Source organism: Falco cherrug, chromosome 6 (assembly GCF_023634085.1).
Source record: "Falco cherrug isolate bFalChe1 chromosome 6, bFalChe1.pri, whole genome shotgun sequence".
Classification (NCBI taxonomy): domain Eukaryota; kingdom Metazoa; phylum Chordata; class Aves; order Falconiformes; family Falconidae; genus Falco; species Falco cherrug.
The window spans coordinates 70,320,572-70,343,030 of NC_073702.1; the positions used below are offsets into that span (position 1 = coordinate 70,320,572).

General features: G+C 34.7%; 1 protein-coding gene across 1 annotated transcript in view; it reads left to right on the forward strand.

Annotated features, from left to right (window-relative positions):
- Positions 1-22,459, forward strand: part of ASCC3 (activating signal cointegrator 1 complex subunit 3) — a 281,082-nt gene that overhangs the window by 226,886 nt on the left and 31,737 nt on the right. Inside the window, exons 33-36 of the mRNA XM_055713229.1 lie at positions 836-968; positions 3,544-3,669; positions 12,961-13,072; positions 13,349-13,483. Coding sequence (XP_055569204.1) covers positions 836-968; positions 3,544-3,669; positions 12,961-13,072; positions 13,349-13,483 — 506 coding nt within the window. The remainder of the gene's footprint in view (positions 1-835; positions 969-3,543; positions 3,670-12,960; positions 13,073-13,348; positions 13,484-22,459) is intronic.

The following is a 22,459-nucleotide window of genomic DNA, read 5'->3' on the forward strand; positions in this document are numbered from 1 at the left end:
GGAATCAGAGCTCTGTTAAACGAGACACAAAACAGTCTATGCAGATGCACTTCTCAGATTATCAAAAGACACAAATAGATGATAGGGATACTTACCTTGGTGGCCAGGAAGCAAGTTGAGCGTGTTTTGTATAAACTAATGTTTTCAGTGTTTTTAGAAATTATTAACTAGTATTTGCCAGTAATGATGTGTAGGCAGGGTAGTAGAGGTAAGCTTTAACCATACCTGCTTTTAAATTCATATATTGTGATCTGATACAGGGACAATATATGATGCAAAACCATCTCTATTCCAGTGCTAATAAATAATATAACTTGTCCTGAAGTTTGAGTGGTAAAGATCATAGCTGTCAGTAATTAGAATTTGCCTGTACTATTTTATCGCTGAAATACTCAAATCCTAAGAAATCATATATAGCAGAAAAGCTTATACAAGGAACTTTTATTATTGTAAAGTCAAATACTTGAAAATTAGGAAATAGACAGTTGCCATTGTAGGCATCATGAGTTCTCTTACTTACCATCTTTAGTTGCATATGATCAAACAAGGGATGGATCTGGAATGGAAGGGGAGTAAAGGATATTTATATTAGATGTAAGCTTGGATTCTATTGCAGTGGGTGGTCTTCAAGCATGCAGGAAGATCGACCCTGCCAGAAAGAAGCTTATCGTAAATTTATCTGAGATGGAAAAAAAAATCAGAAGTGTCAAAACGAATAGGGCATATAAGGCCAAAGAAATCCAAATATCCTGTATTGCACATTATACTTATGTAAATACATTTACTTATACATTCAAATAAATACATTTGTTTATACATTATTGTCTTTCGGCAGATGTCCTTCAGATGATGGGACGTGCTGGCAGACCGCAGTTTGATGACCAAGGAAAAGCTGTAATTCTAGTTCATGATATTAAGAAAGACTTCTACAAAAAATTCCTTTATGAACCTTTCCCAGTGGAATCAAGGTAAAGAAAGCAATCAGAAAAGCTGATCAAACTATAAACAATACTACAAATGAGGGTTAGAGAAAAGTGAAACAAAATTCCTGTGCTGAACACCGCCTAAATATTGGGGTCCTAGAGGGAAATCATTTTCCAAAAAATATTACCCATCTTTATGCAGAAAAATCCTTTCTTCCATGAGTTTTGAAGCACTGTTGAGCTTTTTAGTCTGTTCCCAGGTAGTACTGCAAATGCTTCTCTGGTTCTGAGTCTTATCTCAGACATTTGAATGAGAGCACAAACTGTTCTTCAAGGCCAGTGTCTAGAACAACTATATGTGATCCTCTGAACCCTCTCTGAAATTCTGTGATAAATTCTTTAAAAAAAAAAAAGTGAGCTTCTGTCACGTTTTACGTAGAATACTTGTACCATTAGAGATATCACACTCTTCAAAATCTCACAAGTTCACAAAGAAATCTACATAGTGTAAAATACTACTAATACATTTCAACACACGTTTCACTTCAAAATTGCAATATATTTGACAGAAATGTAGAAATACCACCTTTTTGCAGCCTCTCTGAACTTAGTTGATAGAAAGTTTGCTGTCTAGCCTTTTTATGCCTTGGTTTTGATATTCATAACATACTTAGTTGTTCAACAAGAAGCAGAACTAGTTACATTGGTCTCCTATAGATGCAGATTTTGTCAAGGAATTCTCAGACATCTAATAAAGCATGAGCATTACTGAAAGCTTTTCTCAGGGATGGAAGAATTCACAGTATAGTTCTCCTAAGGAAACTTCATCCCTCAACAGAAGTAATAAAGGGACCTTTATCTGGTCAGGAAATTTGTAGGAGCTTGAGAGTGCTATCCACCTGTGAAATGTAGTTGAAATAGGCTGGTGTATTTGAACGTTAATTTCTGTGTTGCAGAGACAGACATACAATTTTTGCAAAGAAAGAAAGAATGTGGAGACATGTACTTCATTTCATTAGGAAACCACACTTTTCTGTTTTTTTAACATATAAATTGCACTTAGCACAAAAGGCAAGGAGTTGAACTTCAAAACGATAGTTAATAAGTCAAAAGAGCAGTGTGAGTAAAATGTTGATGATATATCCAGACTCTATGGCACTAACATAAACTAGGAAAACTTTCTACTAATTGGCAAGTGGTGTTTCTAAATAAAGAAATTGTATCTTCAATATAACAGTAGTAATCACACCTTGTTCTGCTTTGGAATACTATAAATATTGTATGTTTCTAGTAGTTCCATTTTCTGTGCATATATTTACTTTGTAGTTTGATATATTTCACCTTTTATTATAAACAGAGAATATTTGAAAAATTCACGTATCAGCAATCTCGTTAAGTTCTATGTAGGTTGTGAACTGATTAACTCAAGAGTTGTCTTGGTCGCTTTTGTGATCAAGTATTTGAACTAAGAAGCTTCATAGCTTTGAAGAGAAACTGATTGGGGGTTTTTAGAGGGTTTTTAGCTTCAGCATGCTTTCCCATCTGTTCTACCAAAGAACAGATTTATCAGCTTTGTGTGGTATTTCCAATTTGTAAAATTAAACTTCATATTTTTTTAATTAAAGCTTTTTCCAAAAGTCATTGTCTATGTATTAGTTGTAAGACTTGAGTACACAACTCATATGACAGGCCTTGTGCTCTCACCAATCATGGGTCTGAAATATAGCACATTAGAAGCAAAAGAGAAAGCACTCTTTATTATGGAATAGCTGTCATCTGTCCGGTTTCTGTTGGACAATCTGGGTAGAACGTCTTCAGTTCTTATCTTCAGAAGCATGCAATCAGTGGTATCGAGCAGTAAAACCAAAATATTAGCAATAGAAAAAGAACAGTAGGAAAAGAAAAGGATTATAATACCGGAAAAATTAGCTTGGTCCTTAAGGGTATTTGCCATTCTCTGACTGAACTCTGGCCAGGCATGATCTCATTAGATACCCTAATGAAGGTCTTTGTTCCATTTAACGACACTAAACAGTATTTTACTTTGTAAGAATCATCTTAAACTTCTTTTGTTCTTCTGTGTTTCTGAGTTTAGATCTTTCTGGGTAAGGGTAGTTGCCTTTTCTTTCTTCTTCTTTTTTTTTTTTTTTTTACCTTGGATAAAGATGAGGCAAAATCTGGGGGAAGCAATTTTGATGTAATTTTAATAGCCCTCAAGTATTTGTCAAGTATTAGCTAAGCTATTGCCACTGTTTCATTTCCTGTTTGTCTTTCCATATGATTCTCTATTGGATTAAACCAGCATGATCATATGGTCAACATACAGTATTCAGAAGTTACCACTGAGTAGCTCCATCTGAATACATTCCATGAATGACTTAAACTTGTGCATTCTTGGTCCAATCTAAAAATAATTTGATCTTCATTCCACTATCATGTAAAGAAGATGAGTGACCTTGCAATTACATTCCCCCTTCTTCCCTGCTTCTCTTTTACCAGAAGATAAATATATATTTTCAGATTAAAAGCAATAAACCTTGTAATGCACAACTCTACAAAGTGCATTACCTGCCTTTGTGATTATAAAGTCAGCTAAGTCCTCTTGTTTCCTGTTCTTCAGCTTGTTAGAAGTCCTAGCTGACCACTTAAATGCTGAAATTGCTGCTGGAACTATTACTTCTAAGCAGGATGCAATGGATTATATCACCTGGACTTATTTCTTCCGTCGACTTATAATGAACCCAACGTAAGTATAAAATACAAATGCAATTTAATCTAAAGGTAACTTGAGGGTAGAGTTGATCCAAAGGTGATCCCAGTGCTGTTGGAGCCTAGAATACTTAGCAGTCTCCAATGTAGGAGCATTATTGGCCCTCACATGGAACTGGTGTGCACATTGTTTTAATATTTTTTTCTCTTAAATATAAATGCGTTTCATAGCAGATAACTTTACAATTTATTGACAACTATAAAATAGCCTTATTGAGAGGACTACATCAGCATCCCTAAAATAAAACTCCAGATTATCACATTCCTTTAGGTATGTATTTATAATGTGTTACTTTTTTTTTAGCTACTACATTGATATGTTCTGCCCAGTTTTCTATAGAAAATCTATTAAGACCTGGATTTTCCTAATAAATGGGAGAATAGCTATCAGCTGTTTCTCTGTGATAAAGTTTACTTTCATTAGGGTGTCCTGGTGAAACCATGTGTGCAATACTTTCAGTGATTGTTATCATCCTGCCTAGCTCCAGCTGGTATGCAGATCATTCTGAGCTGTTCCAGCAATGCAGTCTGCCTTTGCCACAACATTGTTTTGGGTAAACGGTATGTTACCTATCATGTGATCACTCACCCACTAAAATAATGTGGCAAAAAAAGAATTAGGCATTAATAGCACTAAATATTTATTGATGTACTCCACAATGTTGTATTCCTGACGTCATGTTAACGTCTATAACATTTGGCTGAATTTTTGGCTGGATTCTTACGGGTACCTGTTGGTGGGAGGCTGCAGGTGATAAAATAATTTCTTAAATTTTTTATTAGTCTTCATTAGTTTTGAATTCTGCATCTAGTCCTATGCTGAGAATCTCCCACAAAACAGAATTTCCACCTAATCTTCTTGGGAAATAAAAAATGCAGAGTGTTAGAACTGTACACTAAAGAAAACATATTCAGTTCTCTCACTTCATAATGAACAAAATGAATACATTCATGTGGAAGGTATTTCTCCCCTGTCAATAACGAACAGCTAAATTCTGGTTTTGTGTAATTTGGTGTAGGTAAAACTGTGTTTATTTGTATGACTTCGGAATTTACAGGTGATCCATACTGCAACTAATGTGAAAAACTCTGCCACTGCAGACGCTATTCTTTTTTAGTATAAAGAATAAGTGATGTTATTTTAAAATGTCTTGCTCTTGAATTGCTGTGTTAAAGTGATTTTTTAATTATTTGTTTTTGGCAAACTTTGATCGTGCAGTATCTGTGGTAGGTAGATTTTTAAGACACAACATACAGCCCAAAGGTAAGTGTAGAATATAGAAATATAGTAGTTTGATTTAATAGGCAAGCTCTTCCCAATATAAAAGAAGGTTCCCACTGGAGTATGGGGTTGGCATGTTGACTGATGGTCCTTTTTACTCAGCAGTTTCTTTAATGTGCAGTGTCATGGAAAGCTAAATCTGAAGTTACCACAATATCAACTTCTAAGCAAAAGTTCTGCTGTTCTGAGAGGACTGTGGGAAGAAAGTGGAGGAAGGGGGAGGAACCTGCTATATTTCATAGTAAGATGCAGAGCCTTTGTAGTGAGAAACAAGATGAACAGACCTTGGCTACTCATGTCCATAGTGGCAAGATAGAAATGCATCTTGAAGTCTAAGTCTCTAATGAAATTAGAGATTGGAATGCCACACATGGGGGTTGGAACAATTCACAAGTAGTGCTGCTTTACTCCCTGTCTCATCCACGCAGAGGCATTCTTTACTCCCTGTCTCATCCACGCAGAGGCATTCAGCATTCCTTCTGAACTCAGTCATGCAGGGAGAAAAGTGAAGGATGTTATTGACTGTGTCAAAGAGGTCACTTCTAGGTACCAAGTGCAAAATGCAGGGGATGCGCATGCTTTCCATTCTTTGACATAACAATAAATTCTATCAAGTTTCATAGGAAATTACTAAACTAGCCAGTTAGTAGCGTCCCTAGACCTACTGTCTGTGGTATCTTCAGACCTCCCACAAGCCAAGCAGTTCCAGTGTGGTTGATGTTTGAATGAGGTACACCAAAGGAAGACTGAAGAGTTTTATGAGCAGAAGTCAGTGATAGTTGGGACAATTTTGAATAAATTGCAGTATGGTAACAGAGTTTACTGTTCCATAGACGAGCATATGAAGCGATTGATATTACCAAACAAGACCTATTTGTGATGTGACCCTTAATAATCCAAAGGTTTTAGGGTTTATTTTCTTTGAAAGAGTAGGAGCACAATGGCTGAATTTTGATTTGGGTAGTTACACAATAACCACGTAGTGTCACTTGATGCAGTGTTCTTTATCATGTCCTGCCCCAGAGCAATTTTGTTAGCTTGCTTTCCACCGTGAAGCCAGAACTGTTTTCCAGCCAGCAGGTGATTGTACCTTAGTGCTGAATAAGTAGTTCCTGCATGCATGATTGGTAAATTGCCTTGGGATTCATTGGCATAAAAGTCATTGCATGTGATGCTGTAAATCCCCAAAATAATGGGCTTAGATAATATGCAGAAGATTTATATTCTCATTTATTGTCAGTTTTAGCTACTTGTGTATTAAAGCTGCATAAACAAATTTAGGATCATTCTGTTCCAACCCAGTATCATAAAATGCCTTACTAAATGCCTACAATTTGTATTATTTAAGTAATGTTAATCTACCTTTGTTGTGAGGTAGAGATCGAAGTATCCTTTTGCTCTGAGTATCCAGATTTCTTCTAAACATGGAATTATTACAAAAGTTTTTCTGGCACACTTGAGATAATTGGTTAGACTTGTAATAATGGCTTTTTTAATGGTGGTGTTGAAAAATTTTATGTGTTACAATACTTCTTTTCATCAAAACATTTTAATTTTCTTGTTTGATGAATCCCTGTATCTTGAAATCTGTGAAATGGGTTTGAACTGTCTAGTTAAGAGGAGTAATTGAGCTATTGATTTGGCGGAGTGAAGTAGCTGAGTGCTGGTTTTGTTCAGAGGTATACTGACTACTCATGTGCATGCTGTTCAAGAGATGATGTGCAAATGAGAGGGGTGGTCCAAGTAAAACTGTTTATCAAAGTGTATCAGTCTCAATATCCAGAGTTTCTTCCCTTTCTTTCTTGTTCCCTCAAAGCAATTATTCCTAAATATAGAGAGGGTTTTGAATTTGCATGTTAAGTCAAAATTTCTGTGCTACTTCAGTCAAGTACTACAGTGTGTTCTCCTTTCCACATACAGCTTTAGCCAGTATGTTCTTTCCTTAAATAAGATCATACAAACTAGATCAGCAAAGTGCCTCATTCTTTGAAAGGGGCTATTTTGAGAGGCTTGTCTATCTCCTTTCCTTGGTTGAAATTCCTTGACTATTTCATTCCTTCACCCTTATAAAAGATGATAATCCACAAGTTTCTACAATGGAGAAATGGCTATGGGAGACATTTTTTGTAAATCAAGTTATATTTTCCAGATACATGTGCAGTAAAAGAGAACTAGAAAACTGCAACATATATAAAGTTAAGCAGAATCAGCTTTCATTTGGAAAGTTAATTTTTAGATATTCTGAGAGCATCAAATCACATCACTGTTAAAATGTGTGTGGGTTTTTTATGTATTTATACATATATATGAGTGTGTGTGTATATTTACACATTTATAAAATGATTTTTCTGTGTAAATTCTTTGTGAAGATCTGAAAAAAAATTTTTATTAATTTATTCTCAGAATTATTATTGAGGAGGGTTTTTTTCACTTTGCATGAGTCTTATGAAGTTTTCTGGAGTGAAAGAATAAAGTAGCATAAATTATAATTAAATTTTCTCAGACTGAAGCTCTTGTCATCGTACACTTATATTTTACTTAAAATTTTCTTTTCTCAGTATGATTAGCTGAGCATTTCTAATAACATGTAAATAAAACATCTGAATATGTACTGTTCTAATATACTTTCTGGTATTGAAGTGACAGCAAATATCAGCCAGTCAGGATAGAACTATATGTATTTCAGTGATGAAATCACAGTTATTCAGAATTTTAGGCCTAGTTTGGAATTAAATCAGAAGGGGGAGATTTAGTTAAAGCAAGTTAAATTAGTTAAGATTAAGACATAAGATGGAAGAGGTTGGCGGAAGCTAAGGTGAAGGTGTAGGTGTATTACACTACAGTAATTACCAATAACCATATTTTGAGTGAGTAAAAAGATATTTCTCGAGGTTGAATTCTTTCTTTTACAGTCACATTTAGATCTGTGTGCATGTATATATACTTCATAAATAACAGCTATAGGCATTATTATGAATTTCATAACAAGAGCTTGTTCTTTTAAATTATTAGGGTCACAGTGATATGAGAAGTACAGGAATGTAATTCATTATATGCTTTTACCAAACTATTCACATGAATGAAGTTTTTCTGAGTCTCTCAGACTGGGAAGCCCCAGGCTGCTGAGTATTTGAGCCACCTCCTGTTGCCCAGTGTGCTGCAGTCTGCAGTGAGAATGCAAAGCTGAAGACCCCACAACTCCCCGTTCAGAAAGCAGATTCACGTAAATGTCTTCCTACTCTTGGATGTGATTTACCTGTACAAATTATCTGTTGGAATATATCACAGGAAAAAAGAAATGCCCAATCAATATGTAAGCAAATTTACATGTGCCTATTACCTCTGATTTCTCTTCTTTCTGAATGCATCTTAGGAGGTAAACTTTCTTGTAAGTGTTTTAATTACAAACACTGATGTGGAGGCAAGTACCTTGCTGATGTCGGAGAAACTGGGCTGTTTTTTGATCTTCTTAAATAACCACAAAGTTTAATATACTAAAAACTGATTAAAGATAGCAAAGTACCTATTTCTCATACCTGGCACAAGTCAATATGTGAATGCAAGAAAATATCATAAAATACATATAGAGATTACTGTCTGCAGCATTTGTGCATGCTGTAATGCATTATAGCAAGCCAGTCACGGACTCCAGAGTCAGTCAGTGATGCCTTCGCAACAGAAGTGAGTTGGTACATTGGTTCATAGCTCTCTGGCTACGAAGGTCCATCAGTTGTACCATATACTCAGTACCATTTCCCAGTACCATTTGAGGATGGCAGCTGCTGAAGGCTACAAGCTGATGAAAGTAAACACAGTTGATGGCTGCATTAAAACGATTTACAAAAATTGCTGTCTGTGCTTCCCCCATACTTGTTCATAACAAAATGTTGCTTTCAGGACAGTAAAAGTCTCAGCACACTTTCTTCTGTCAAATAAATGCTGTAGATTCACCTTTTTTGCATATTTGTTTCAAAAGGCCTTCTGGGTAGCAAGTTTGTCCTTTTAATATTTTTGGCTGACTCTGCCACCGATTTTCATTATGTGTGTCACTATTACTACCGTATAATCTGAACATAAAAAACATGGTGCTGTTACAAATGACTTCACAGCATTGACAGTTATAGCAAGACCATTTCAAGGCTGATGAAAAATTTTCCAGAGAGATCTCAGGTCAGGTTTACATAAGCTAAACAGGAAATGATTGCCACTATTCACATTAAATCCTAAATGTTTTGTGTAACTTCATCTACATTTTATGTTCCTGCACGTGTCTCTCTCTTTCTCAGCTGATGAAATTCCACACTTCCTTAGATTAGAGAAATAAGTTCATGTTTCACGGTTTGTTGTTCTTGCTAAGCTCTACAAGATTTGGGATTTTAAATATTTAAAAGACAATAAAAAGTTCCTTCAGGTTTTGATTGTTTAAATTTTACATACTTTGTAAATTTTTATGATACGTAGGGGTTTGTTATTGCTTTTTCCCAATGGACTACTAATAGAAGTTAGCCTGTCTAGCCCATGTGCTAGATGCTGTTAGGATAAAACTGCCTTTGACTTTCACACCTCTCAGGGGACGAGTAATTGTTGTGTTCAAACAGCCTGTAATTGTGATCCCGCTGGCTTTCTCAGTACGCTTCTGGCTATTAGAATCATTAAACAACTCAGCACCTGTTAACAGCATTGTAAATATTCAACCCTGCTTGTGTGCAGGTTGAGTCCAATATAGGAGAAGGCTTACAGAGCCCAGCCTCATAAATTAGAGCTTCTGACAAGTCAATTATTGTGAAACTGGGCTTCACTGTGAAATAAATGAAATGGTGTGCTGATAAAAAGGTAGGCTGTCTGTTTATAGCAAAGGGAAAATAATGACTAGATGATTCAATGCAGTGAGCATGAAACTGCATTGTTTTTATTCTTTATCTGTAATTAAATAGTTAGGTAATAAAGCTTCATAGAGGAACTCACATACAAGGCAGTTTTTATACTTGGAGCATACCAACGTGCAAAATTCAACTTGCATTTATGCCTGTGCATTCAAAACACTGTCTAATGTCATGATACCTCTGTTTTCACTAATGATTTTAACATAGTCTTTCTAGATGAATGGCTTTGCTTTTTATTAAGGGAAAATGTGCTGAGTGACCAAGAAGCTCCTGTGGGTGTGCTCAAAATTATATTTACCCCATTATAGATAGTAGTTAAAACACACTGGTGCCACTTCACTCAAGATTACAGACCATTTAAGATTTTTCTTTACATTGTTTTATTCACACTAGGCAGATAGATGTTTACTCCTCTGACAAAAAATTAGCAAAAATCAGCACTTTTAGAACTCACATAGTTTTTAAAAGGCATTATAATGCCTTTTATGATTACGTCTAGTGTGAAATGCTGCAAATTAAGCAGAGCGTAAGATAAAAGCTGTTCAAATTAGTGTATTAAATTGCAGTCTCAGAAAAGAATTTCAGTGTGTTGCCCATGTCTCTTCCTTTGTTTTATCGATGTTCATCATTAATATTGTGGTACTGCAAATAACAGTCCTGAAATGATACCGTGAAAGTCTGAATACTATGACAACAAAGTGCCTTAATTATAATCATTTCAGTAGTGTTACACTCAATTTAAAGAAAAATACTAATGAATAATTATTAGTTTAGATGTATAAAATAGAAAATCTTTCCACATCTTTAAACAATTTATGTAGTTAATTTGCTCAATTATTTTCAGAAGGTAAACAAAATGTTACAAAGTAATTTTTGCTAATAAAACAGAATCTAAATGTGTTTGATGATGTCAGGCAGATAAAAGGTGCAGATGGAAATATTGACCATTTTTTATCATTGCTATATTACTTCAGTAAATTTAAAAGAGGACTCATTAAAATTAAGTTGCATTGAAAATGATGTTAGAGTACTTTTGCTACAATTAAATTTTCTTCACATAAGGCTGATAATGTTTGGCTGTCTACCATATAAAACTTTTTAGTCAATATAAATTTTTCTTTTGGTTTGGGTTGGTTTTGGACAATAGCTATGTTTTAAATATTTGAGATCATCTCAGCGTGAACCCATATGAAATATCACAGAGTTGAAAACTCCTCTGCCATATATATACACACTTTGTTGTTGTCTACTGTAGCTGTTCCCTGCTATCAGAACAGATTTTTTTAATCCAGCTTTACTCCATCTTTACCCAATTATAAGTGAACATTCAAAGCATCAGAGAATTAACCCCATAATTTGGGATTAATAACAAGGGAAAAAATGTGGAAATTACTGTACTGCTCATTAGCATGCAGGCTTTTTTCATGTATGGTACTGCTATTAAAAAGGATAAATGTTAAAAACTTTAAGAAAATAATAATGCAAATCAGAATCTGTTAATAAAACAGTCATGGAAGGATGCTTGTAGTATATAAAAACACAACTCCATCTTTTGAAATTTGCTAACAGCAGCATTACAGTGAATGAAACAGAGCTTAAATCAGAGAATGGGGTTCATCTGCCCAAATATGGCATCAACAACTGAACTGATTGCCTAACATTCTTTTTTTCAGTCAGTGATTACATTTCACCTCATCCTAAAGCAGATATATAGAATACTTCAGATGAATGGCATTCTGCAAGCACATGTTCCTCTCCACTGGCAGTAAAGGGAGTTAAAAAGACTTACTCTGTTGTAGCTGTAACTATGTAAAATCAGCTAAAATGAATCTTAGCACAGTGTTTTGGAGCCTGTTGTTCACCTACACAAAATAACACGGAAAGAACCTACTTTCTATTACAGCATGTGGTATTGTTTCCAGTGGGGATGCTGAGTACATCGTAACAGTAGGAAAATTTAGTAAAACAGCTAGTATGAACAAAGGAGCATCTTCCATCATTGCAGCAATCTCGGTAGTCTGTGTGACAGTATTTTACAGAATTAAATGAACAGGGACAACCTTTAACACGTCAGTAAATCATCAAAATTTTTGTTTGTTTGAATTCCACTTTGAAATGTCATGATTTAATTGCTCTGCTTAAATTCAGAATTTTTGAACTTTCTGAGCATGCTCAGTTTTTCTTTACTGCTCATTGAACTTAATTGTTACTTTCTGAATTGGTGCCCATGTTGAATCTAGGACAAAACTTCTTACTACATTTTTATCTGGAGCTCTCCCTGAAATGATACTAGTTTGTGTTAGTAAGAATCTTATAACACAGCTGAAGTTCTCCAGTTAAGAAGTACGAACTTCAGTGACTGGGTCTTTGTTATAGGCTGATATAACAATATTTTTTGGCACACTTTATAAGCATTTTTCCTTCATACAGATACTAAGAGCCATTGTTGCTGTATATAGTTAACCTAATAACTTTTACCTGAAAATGAACATGTGAAATAACCACATTGAAAAAATACCTGATTCCTTTTTTTAGTGATTTTGAGAATCAAATTACATGAAAATAAAACAATAAACATGAGTGTTTGGATTGGGTTAAGGTGACATTTACAAGAGATGTCACTGTATGTGCCTAGTTTTAGTTTTCAGAGTTCCAGGATGTAGGAACATTTGCTATCCTTGGTGGGCTTTCTTCCTTTCTCTTGAAGTTAAAGTATTGTTAGTTGTGTTATTATTGCTAGTTGACTTTTGTACTTATATGATCAGGAAAATATGCAATCAGGAGAATTTTCCCACTAACAAAATATAACCAGTTGAGTTCTGTTTGTATCAATTTTTCTATTAATAGACAGATAAATTGCCATCTTTCTCTATGTACATGCTTGTATTATGTTGGTTACTCTCATCAACCATTTAAGAATCATTAATTTCTTGTTAGACTATATAAGGGAATAATTCTGTTTAATTGTTTAATGTGGATATTTGCTGTTCCAACTATGTGTGTGTATTATAGCAGCCTTGTAAGTTTTCCTACAAGACGTTATTGTTAAAAATCTTCAGTCTAAGAAGTATTCATGTAGTGCATCTGTTTTCAATTTATCTAGTTACTATAACTTGGATGATGTGAGCCATGACACTATGAATAAGTACCTCTCAAGCCTTGTTGAGAAATCCCTCTTCGATTTGGAATGCTCCTACTGTATTGAAGTTGGGGAGGTAAGACTAATCTGTGCCTTACAAGATTCAGTAAGATACATGCTCCTAAAAGTTGGGAACAGCAGTATACATGCTTCTGATTCAATTTGTCTATGGAGCTATTTGTGAGACTTACATTGAAAACTGAGCTTAGTTGGGGTTGCAGCTAAATTATGATGTTAAATCGTTTTTGCTGTTCTCTTTTACAGAGTAGTCTTTAAATATTTTACAGTTTTGTAGAAACCATTCATATTGAACCCTGTAGGAACCATGTATATTTGATTCCTCTTTTAACAGGATAATCGCAGCATTGAACCTCTGACATATGGCCGCATTGCTTCCTATTACTATTTGAAGCATCCAACTATTGGGATGTTCAAAGATCAATTGAAACCTGAAAGCAGCATTGAAGAATTGCTCCTAATTCTGACAGTAAGTGCTGATATTTTCTTAACTTACACATACGTTAACTCATGACACATGTAGACACTTAGAAGTGAAATTAAACCCCTGAAATTAAAAAAAAACCTTTCTTTCCTGATCTATAATTTCATTTTTTGTTGTTTTGAATAGTATACCTGAGTCATTTTTGAAGTTTCAAGTATTTCATCTAATCAGTACATCAAAATTACTATAAACAGCTGTTTCTCTTTTTATGTCCCTTTATAATGTTCAGTATCTATACAAATCTGATACTTGTTTTTTTCTAAGCTAGGTATAATATTGAAATGCCGCAATAATAACTGCCTGTCAACATCCTAAATCTGTACCAGGGCCACCATTTTGCACTGGGACGATGGGAAAGACACAGCAGTTTTAATAAGTGGGGGAGACATATGGGGAACACCTGTCTCCTAAAATGCATTCTTTTCCTTCTCCCAGCCACCTCACAGTCCCTGAGGTCATAACTTGCAATAATGCCAGCTCCTACAGTTAGTCTAATGACTGTTTTGTAGAGAAATAGCAATGTAAGACAAAAAAAATTTTAGGTTACAAATCCGGAGACACAGTGTACAATGCAGCATGACAGTATTACATTCTCATCAGAAAAGAATCAAGGTTTTCTCCATGTTCCTTTTTAAGTACTTAAGTAGTTATATCTAAAAAATACTCTTTTTCAAAATTGTATAAGTCTAGTTATACAAACATATTTGAAAACAAGAATAGCCTGAATTTTATCCAGGCCCACTTATGATTGTAGTCTTTGTAATACATTATAGAAGTTACCCAAATTCCGTAATATTCTGATTTCCAAGTGTTAACTTCAAATCTAGAGTCCCATCTTACAGTATTTATGTATGTTCTTTTATATTCATTATTGTTTTGATATGCTGCCAAAACTTCTCTGAGGAGAAATACAAACAGCAAAATAAAGACTGCTGTTCAACAGTTTGCATCTCAACAAAACCTGATCAGTATTTCATGACACTAGGAAAGCCACTTTTCTAGTACAGAGACTTTCTTTCTGATAAATTTAAATCACCTGCTGCAAACATTCGGAGTGTTACAGCTCAGAAATAAAGGCCACAGTAATCTTTTATAATGGAAAGTGTTAGACAGCCTAAACAGGGGAATTGCTGTCACTGACCCTGCAATATCTGTTGTTCTGTTGTCAGAAAACATTGCAAATTATATGAAATGACATTCAGTCTATTTGGCTGAATTCAAAATGATAATCAACCACAATTCCTATATGCGCTGTATATAAAATAACTGAAATTTTAAGAAGGAATACCCACTAGTGAACAGAAGTCAAATAATATAATGCTGAGCATTCAAGGTGAGAGCTTTACTCCAGCTGCTGTCTTCTTAAAATCTCTTCTCTCTAGAGAAAAAATTCTCCTTAGAAACTTCAGGATTTCTTTTTAGACAAATTTGGACAGGGAAAGTTTGAGAATAACATTAGAAGAGATGAGGGACATTTCATGACACTGCTCAAGCTAGTGAGCAGCATATGGAAGATGAATGATGGAAGCAGAACGTAGTGCTGCCTGTCTTATGTCAGGTCTCCTCATCTATTTGAACAGCTTGCATCCATGAAGCACAAAGGTAAATGGCAAATATTTCTGTTGTAGACAAAACCTAGCGCACTACTGTTGGGCAGAAATTGTAAAATGTAAAATTCATTAACCTTGCTTTAATTCTTATTCTTTTATTAGTATTTTCTGGCAATATAATCTGTAAAGTTGTCCATTTACAGTCTTAAGAGGAACGAGACTAAAAATAAAATCAGTTAGGGGTCAAAAATTGTCCAGTTTCAATTTGAAAGATGAAAAGAATGTATGAATGCTGGATGCCATTATAGCTGACAATTTTTCCGTGCTTTTTATGCAGATGTTGATTTTCATAATTACTAGTGGAATTACTGTTCTATCTTCTTGAAGGTGTAAATGAAAAGATTTTTTCTCAATCTGATGTAGTGTTGAAAAGAATTGCCATTTCAAGAGAGTTATTGCCAAGGATCTTTTTTTTCCCCTAAACACTGTGAATTAATGAGTTTTATAATTACAGCAGTTGCTTCACACCTCTATTGTTAACCAATGACATTACATCTGCCTTGCTCCACTGGTGCCCTCTTCCTTCTTTATTGAAGCATTTAGCAGTTTTGTCAATAGGGAATTACATGGCATGGGGTAAGTAGTCTAATTAGGTATAAGTGAAAATCCTGAGGGAAAAGGATATTTAAAAAGTAATTTGAAGAATCTCTTAATGATGCTGGAACTGAAAGCTGTAGCTATAGTACAAAAAGGCTCATTGCAAAACATAATTATAATTGTGATTATTCCACTGATCACTCAGTTTTAAAATTTTGGATTTTGGACTGTGTTATTTAAGAATAACCAAAACAATTCCCAAATGCAGTTACAGGATTTTGTAGATGTGACATATGGGTGGGTCTTCTGTTTGTTTGCTTTGTTCATAATCTTGCAAGCCTTTAGACATTTACAAGTTGTCTGATGTATGTGAGGAAGGCAGAAGTATACAATTGTAACAAAGAAGATACTGATGCTGTGGGTTTGAAATGGGTTATATACAAGTTTTTACCAAATTGTCAGTGTGTAACTTGAAAAGGAGCAAACATTTGTTTAAAACAAAACCAAGAAAAAAGCAAGATCACATTCAAGAATTCAGAAGTTTATCATCATATGAAGGGTTTTAAATGTTTAAGGCTTTTTGTGTTTCAGATGGATATTTTGCCATGCTGATGGCATGATGAATGCAGGATGATTCACCAGTGAGTTATCAATGAATCTTTGCAACTCACATAAAAAAGTAGTTTTGAGTCATCCTGTTTCTAGTTCTGATGAATCTCTCAAAAAAGTCGCTTGATAGCAAGAATTGTTTCCACTTAGTAGTCAGGACCATTCATAGTCAATTCTCCAGTATCTGTTCTTTGTTGTATTTTTTTCATTTGATCATCTGCCAGCATTCTGCAAGATCAAATGATTTTTTTTCAGTATGGTTTAGGGGTTGAAGTATCCATAACATGAGCAGGAACATGGCAAGTGGGAACACCTCCAGTCACGTTGGAAGTATACAGTAGTAAGTGATACAAATAGATGGGGTACAATCATGCTTTTTCCTTTTCCTCTCAGTAAATCTGTACTGGAGGTGTGAAATGTGCATTAGGTTTGCAGTTAACAGGCAAAGTTCAGATTCAGTTACTTCTGTAATTGACTTGTGCTAGTGACCCTGCTATTTTTCGGAGAGAAAATGTTTGATGCTTTTCCATAGAGCTTTCTTTAAAACTTCCCTAACTGTGCTTCAGACAGTAGTAATCCAAATGAGCTTAATCACTGTTGAGTTATGGTGCTTCTTGCATTAAGTATTATTGATGAGAAAGTGTTCATGAATTATTACTGACAGGCTGGATTTCCCTGTGGTACCTAGACTGTTTCCTTTTATTCTGAAAGTTAGGTGCAAAGTTTAAAACAGAAGTCTAGGTAAAAAATAGTAAGAGATACTTTGGGGTATATTTTTTTAATTTTCTGTACTGAAGCAGCATCACCACAAATATTTTTAAAATCAAATGTACAATTTTTTGTACCTTGAAGAAAGGAGGTCTGTCTTGATGATTAATCAGGTCTGTGTTGGCTAGATCCACTAGCTTCATGATTTTTGGTGATTTGTTACTGCACTTATTTGGTCATCTGGTTAATATTCTTATTTACAGAGCAAATGCTTCATCATATCTGTTCATACCAGACAGTGAAGGAGAGAACATTACCATTTTTCATCCCTTGTTTTATCTGCATGTTGTCTCTTATTTTTGTTTTTGAGTTCTACCTACAAGAAAGAACTGGTTGATTTTCTTGTGCCTACTACTGTCTTTCATATAAACTGGTTATAAGCGATGGTTTCTTTCTAACTGGGGAGCTTAGGGACAGCACAACATGGTTATTTGTGTTGTAGCAAGGCATACATATCCACCTTTCTGTGACATAAACATGGGCTTATCAAATTGGTATCCACATACCTCTTCCCTATATTTCTATCCAGTAATTGACATGGTTTTCTTACACTGGCTTGTATTAGACTAAGTATTTTGGAACTCAGCAGAAAATCTGGCATTCCTGAAGTAGCAGATTTGGAAGGTCGAAGGAGGAGATTCATGAAACAGGCACTCTTCAAGATACATAGCCGAAAGTTATTTATGTCTTGTCTGTCTTTCACTACCTATTCAGTATTTGCAGTATGAGATTCTAAATAACTCAACCAATACCTTTATTTTCTGTTCATCATCATTGGCACATCCTATTCTAACCAGGGAAATATGCGAGTCATTGTGAGTATTTACACTCTCATTCAAAAATTATACTGTTTCTGCAACAGGATTCTACCTTAAAGCTGCCACAAAGATTTTTGACTTAGTAATAAATCACCTTTTCAACTGGTCTCCAGTTAGATGCCAGGGAAAGGGGAGTTAATAAGTTACAAAAATACTGCCCAAGAACAAGCTAATGTGAGCTATTTTGTGTAATATTTTCTCTGCAAGCCATGGCAGAAAGCATTACTTCGGGGGTTTTTTAAGGTATTATATAAAACTGATGTACCGTTCTATAGCCATTTCAGAAAAAAATCAGATCACTCTTCCTAGGTCAGTCATTTTCCAGTTTAAATTTACATTTAATTTAGAAGAAAATAAAGGTGCTACTATTATTTTCTTCATAATAAAAGTGGAGTAAGACTGTCTTCATTGTGTTATTCTTTTTAAATATGACATTTCAGTGTCAAGAATAGAAAACACCTTATTACATAAACTTTGTATCAGATGAGAATTAATTATGTTACATGCTAACCTTTAAAGAACTTACATATTTGGTTTCACATATATCATGAATTCTCAACAATATGAGCATGACTGCTGTGGCCACTCAACAAATAGGAACAGGCCTCAGCCCTTGTGCATATTTCAGTGACCCCTTGTAACAGGAGAAAACTGTTACCTCTTACCATTAAATCTTTTCTTCACAATAAATCCATACCTAGGACCATTCAGTGCATAAACATCATCCTAAATAGAGGCATTTCCAGGATCATTTCCTTAACTTTTATAGGGCCTATACTCTCTGGACTTTAGTATTTAAAACATTTGTGCTTCAGTTCCCACTTGGAACATCTAGATAGTACCATAGTGTATTTAATAAAATTGTCTAAATTTGAAAATTGTGTTTGGCTTCATGAAAATAAAACAAAATGTTACAGTGAATTTTAATAGCATCTAAATTGTGTCATCTATACCCAGTATATTCAAAATACCTTGTAATTAGCAGAAAGAGTACTTACACATATGAATACTCACAGATTAAATTTGTCTTGATTTTTCTGTGGTCCCAGTAGATGGAGCAGTTTTTAATGTTCTTGTAGTACTTGAATATAGTAATTTTTTTCTAGCATCATGACACAATTATTTCCTATTTTTCTTTTTCCAAATGATTGTTTGATTTTTAGTTTGAAAGCATCATATGCTGCCTGCCTCTCCAGAAAAGCACAATCAGTTGGTAAATCAAGATGACAATGCCCACCACTGACAGCTAACTGAACACAACATAAGTCTTTCCTTTTTATGGCATCAATAAGAAAGAATTACGTTCAAAACCACAAAATATAAAACCTTCCCATCTCCAATACACATGACTGTCTAATCTCTGTTTAACATATCTCTTTTTTCCGTCCAATCTGTTTACTCAACTTCTGACATTACTTGCCAGCTTAAAAAAATGAGTCAATACTCAGGAAAGTTAAAACAAAACCTATTTTAAAGTTGAAGCTAAAGGTTTGAATACATTTCTCATGAGGCAGACCGTAAGACAAGAACTGTTATTTTGGAAATAATATAGTATCTTTAATTTGTTTCTTTTTTTTGAATTTTTTTTATTATAGTGCAACATCTGAGGTAAAAACTTGGAGAAGTGTATATGTCGTAGTTGAAGCCGGTAGCTTTGGTCTGTATCCCCATTTCAAACAGTTCCTTTAGTAACTGTTTCTGTCAGAAAAATGTGGAAATAAACTCCTTTAACAGGAGCTATAGATGAAGTTATAGCAGCAAAACGCTCACATATACCAATGAAATATATTTTGATGAGCTGGGGAACTATTGCACTTGTATCTGCTAGGGCAGATACAAATACTGTCCTGGTCTTGTAGTTAAAAATGTGAACGCTGGCTGCCATCTGTGGCAGATCAGTGCTTGTCCTTGGTATATGTGCTGGAAGCAAGTTCAGTGATAGCAAGCTTCTTTTAGCTGACTACTTAAAGCTGCAGGAAGTTCAACCATGCACCATTTTTTTATTGATTGATTGATTTCAGCACAAAAGTTTCTTACCACTTGGCAGTTAGAATTGTAGACATCATCATTATGCAAGGTTTCAAAATATGCATAGTTGTGTACATGCAGCCAATACTTTGTGAAGTATTCATACTGAAAATTAAATGACACTTTTTCACTAGTCATGTCATATGACTCTACTTTCAAATAAATATACAATGTATTTGTTGACATAACGTTTGTGTCTGTTGAAACACAACTGAAGGTCTAAACTACATCTTTATTAAGATAAAGCTGAACATTCTATAACACACAGCACTGCTTTGTGGCCGTGGGCTCCCATGCCCCAAGTACTCCAGAAGGCAGCCTTACAAGCTTGGTGTGCCTTTAGGGAGTCAGTACAAGTTCTACCGACTTTGACCTTCCCAATTTGTAATTAAAGTCCAGTAGGCAGATTTGGGCCCTCTGCAGCCTGCAGTTCTTTTGTCTTCACTGGTTTCTAGTTAATTGCCTTTACTTATGATAGAATTATACTATTACACTGTTAATTATACAGTTACAATTATATTGCTGATGAATTTGTTTTCACAGAATTCAGTTCACTTAGTGACGCCAGCTCAGCCTTACTAACTGCTGTTTAAAGACACACAAACATTTTTCTGTCAGGAGAGAAGTTATTGCTCAGATTTGTAAAACTGTTAAGAAAGAGGAAGGCATTTTGTAGCTTGTTCCCTGATTGGAACAGAAATTTCAGGATAATGATTGGTTTGGCTGAAATAATTACATCATACAAGATTGGTATCCAATAAATTGTTCCTTTAGCATAGTAGTTTAAAGAAGAAAAAAAAAGGACATAAGAGGATTACTGATCAGTCCTTAATGAAGTATCTGACACTTGTATTTTCCTATTTACATTTAGATTCTTTCTTTGTCTCATTCTTTTCTTTTTTTTTTCCCCTGATTTTTTTAACCTGGCTAGCTTTAGCAGGTTGAATTTTGTTTTAAATGTTGATGTTTTATATTATCACAAATTAACTTTTAAGAAATTGGCCTCTCCTATTATTTGTCTAATATTTACAATGTGCTTTGTTTCACAGTTACTTAGGTAGCTCATGCTACCTATACCTATGTTAGAAGAAATTGCAGTGGGATTTTTGATATCAAAAAGCCAAAACTTTCTTTAGCATTTGAAAAAGTTAATATATTTTTGTAAATGTGGTATAGCATACTAAGCTTGCTTTTAGAGAACAAATGATTGCAGATTTTCTTCACCTCTGAAGCTTAATGAATGTGAGCCAGACATCCAGCAAAATACTGAAAATGTACGTGAAAACTGTCAAATTGCACACTTTTCTAAGTCATTTTATCTGATATGATGCTTGAATACAGCTTTCCTTAATTTGTAGTAGATCATCGTCCTGTTGCCTATGGAAGAGTCAAATCAGACATCACCAGTTTGACTGGGTTGCCCACATGCCAACTTTCCACTGCCTTTCCTTTCTGTCTTCTAATGGAAAAGACTAGCAAGCCAGCAGAGATTGTTCAAACTGCTAGTTTTCAGAAAGAGAAAATAACTCAAGTCTATTGCTTTCACCTTTGCAGTTGAGAAAATGGCTAAAATTCCTCTCACAACAGGTCTCTCAAATCCTTCTCCTGTCAAGGTGAAGGCATGCTACTATGTTCACTTTATTTAGTGTATATATGCATGTCTACTTGCAAAATATTTTTAGGTATAACTGATACCTACAATATTATGAAAATTTATCTAAAAAATACTATATCATTGAATGCACATTATTCTGTAGATTTTAATGAGATGAATTACAACTCTTTATCATTTGCTTAAGACAGCAAGCAAGTGTAAACAACATGAGGTGTAGATAATTATTTTTCTTTTGTATATGATTGTCTTAATACTTACTATATGCAGTCATATAAGATGCTAATTTTTAATACTTCTTTAGCTATAAGAATGCATGTTTGCTTTCTCTTGATTCACACAGAACAGATGGATGCTTGACTGCCTGCTAATCCACAGCTGGAATGGTTTCAGCGGTTTCCACGTTGCTGGGTTAGAGTGGCTTTTCTAGTGGACTGAGAGGGCAGCAAAAGAGGGATATCATTATTCATCAGTATCCCAGTGGGATCGCTGCCAGCAGAGATTAATTTTTTCTGTTATGCTTGTAAAACAAGCTCAGGTGGAGTCTCTAATCCTCAGGGCACGGGTGGCAGATCAAGGAAGATGCTACAAAGCTAGTTAATTTTCAGATTCTAGGGGAAACAGAAGCTCTGTTAGATGTATAAATACATGATTGCAAATTTAAGTAGCTCAAAGCCAAATGGGATCTTCCTAGACATCTGGTACTGAAAATCTCTGGGTTTTTTGTCTTTTAAAAGAAGTTCTTAAAACTTTACATCAGAGGCAAAATATCTGCAACTCTTAATCGTCAGTTATCTTTCTTTTTTTCTTCTTTTTTTTTAATACAGCTCTTATAGTGTACATTAGATGAATGCCTTTATTTACAGGTAGAAAATACATGGTAGAAGTTTGTGTAGGAACCTGAGTTTACAGTATCCTCACAAATGTGTGTGCAGTGAACATCACCAACAAAAATTATCGCTTGCTATCCAAAAAGGAT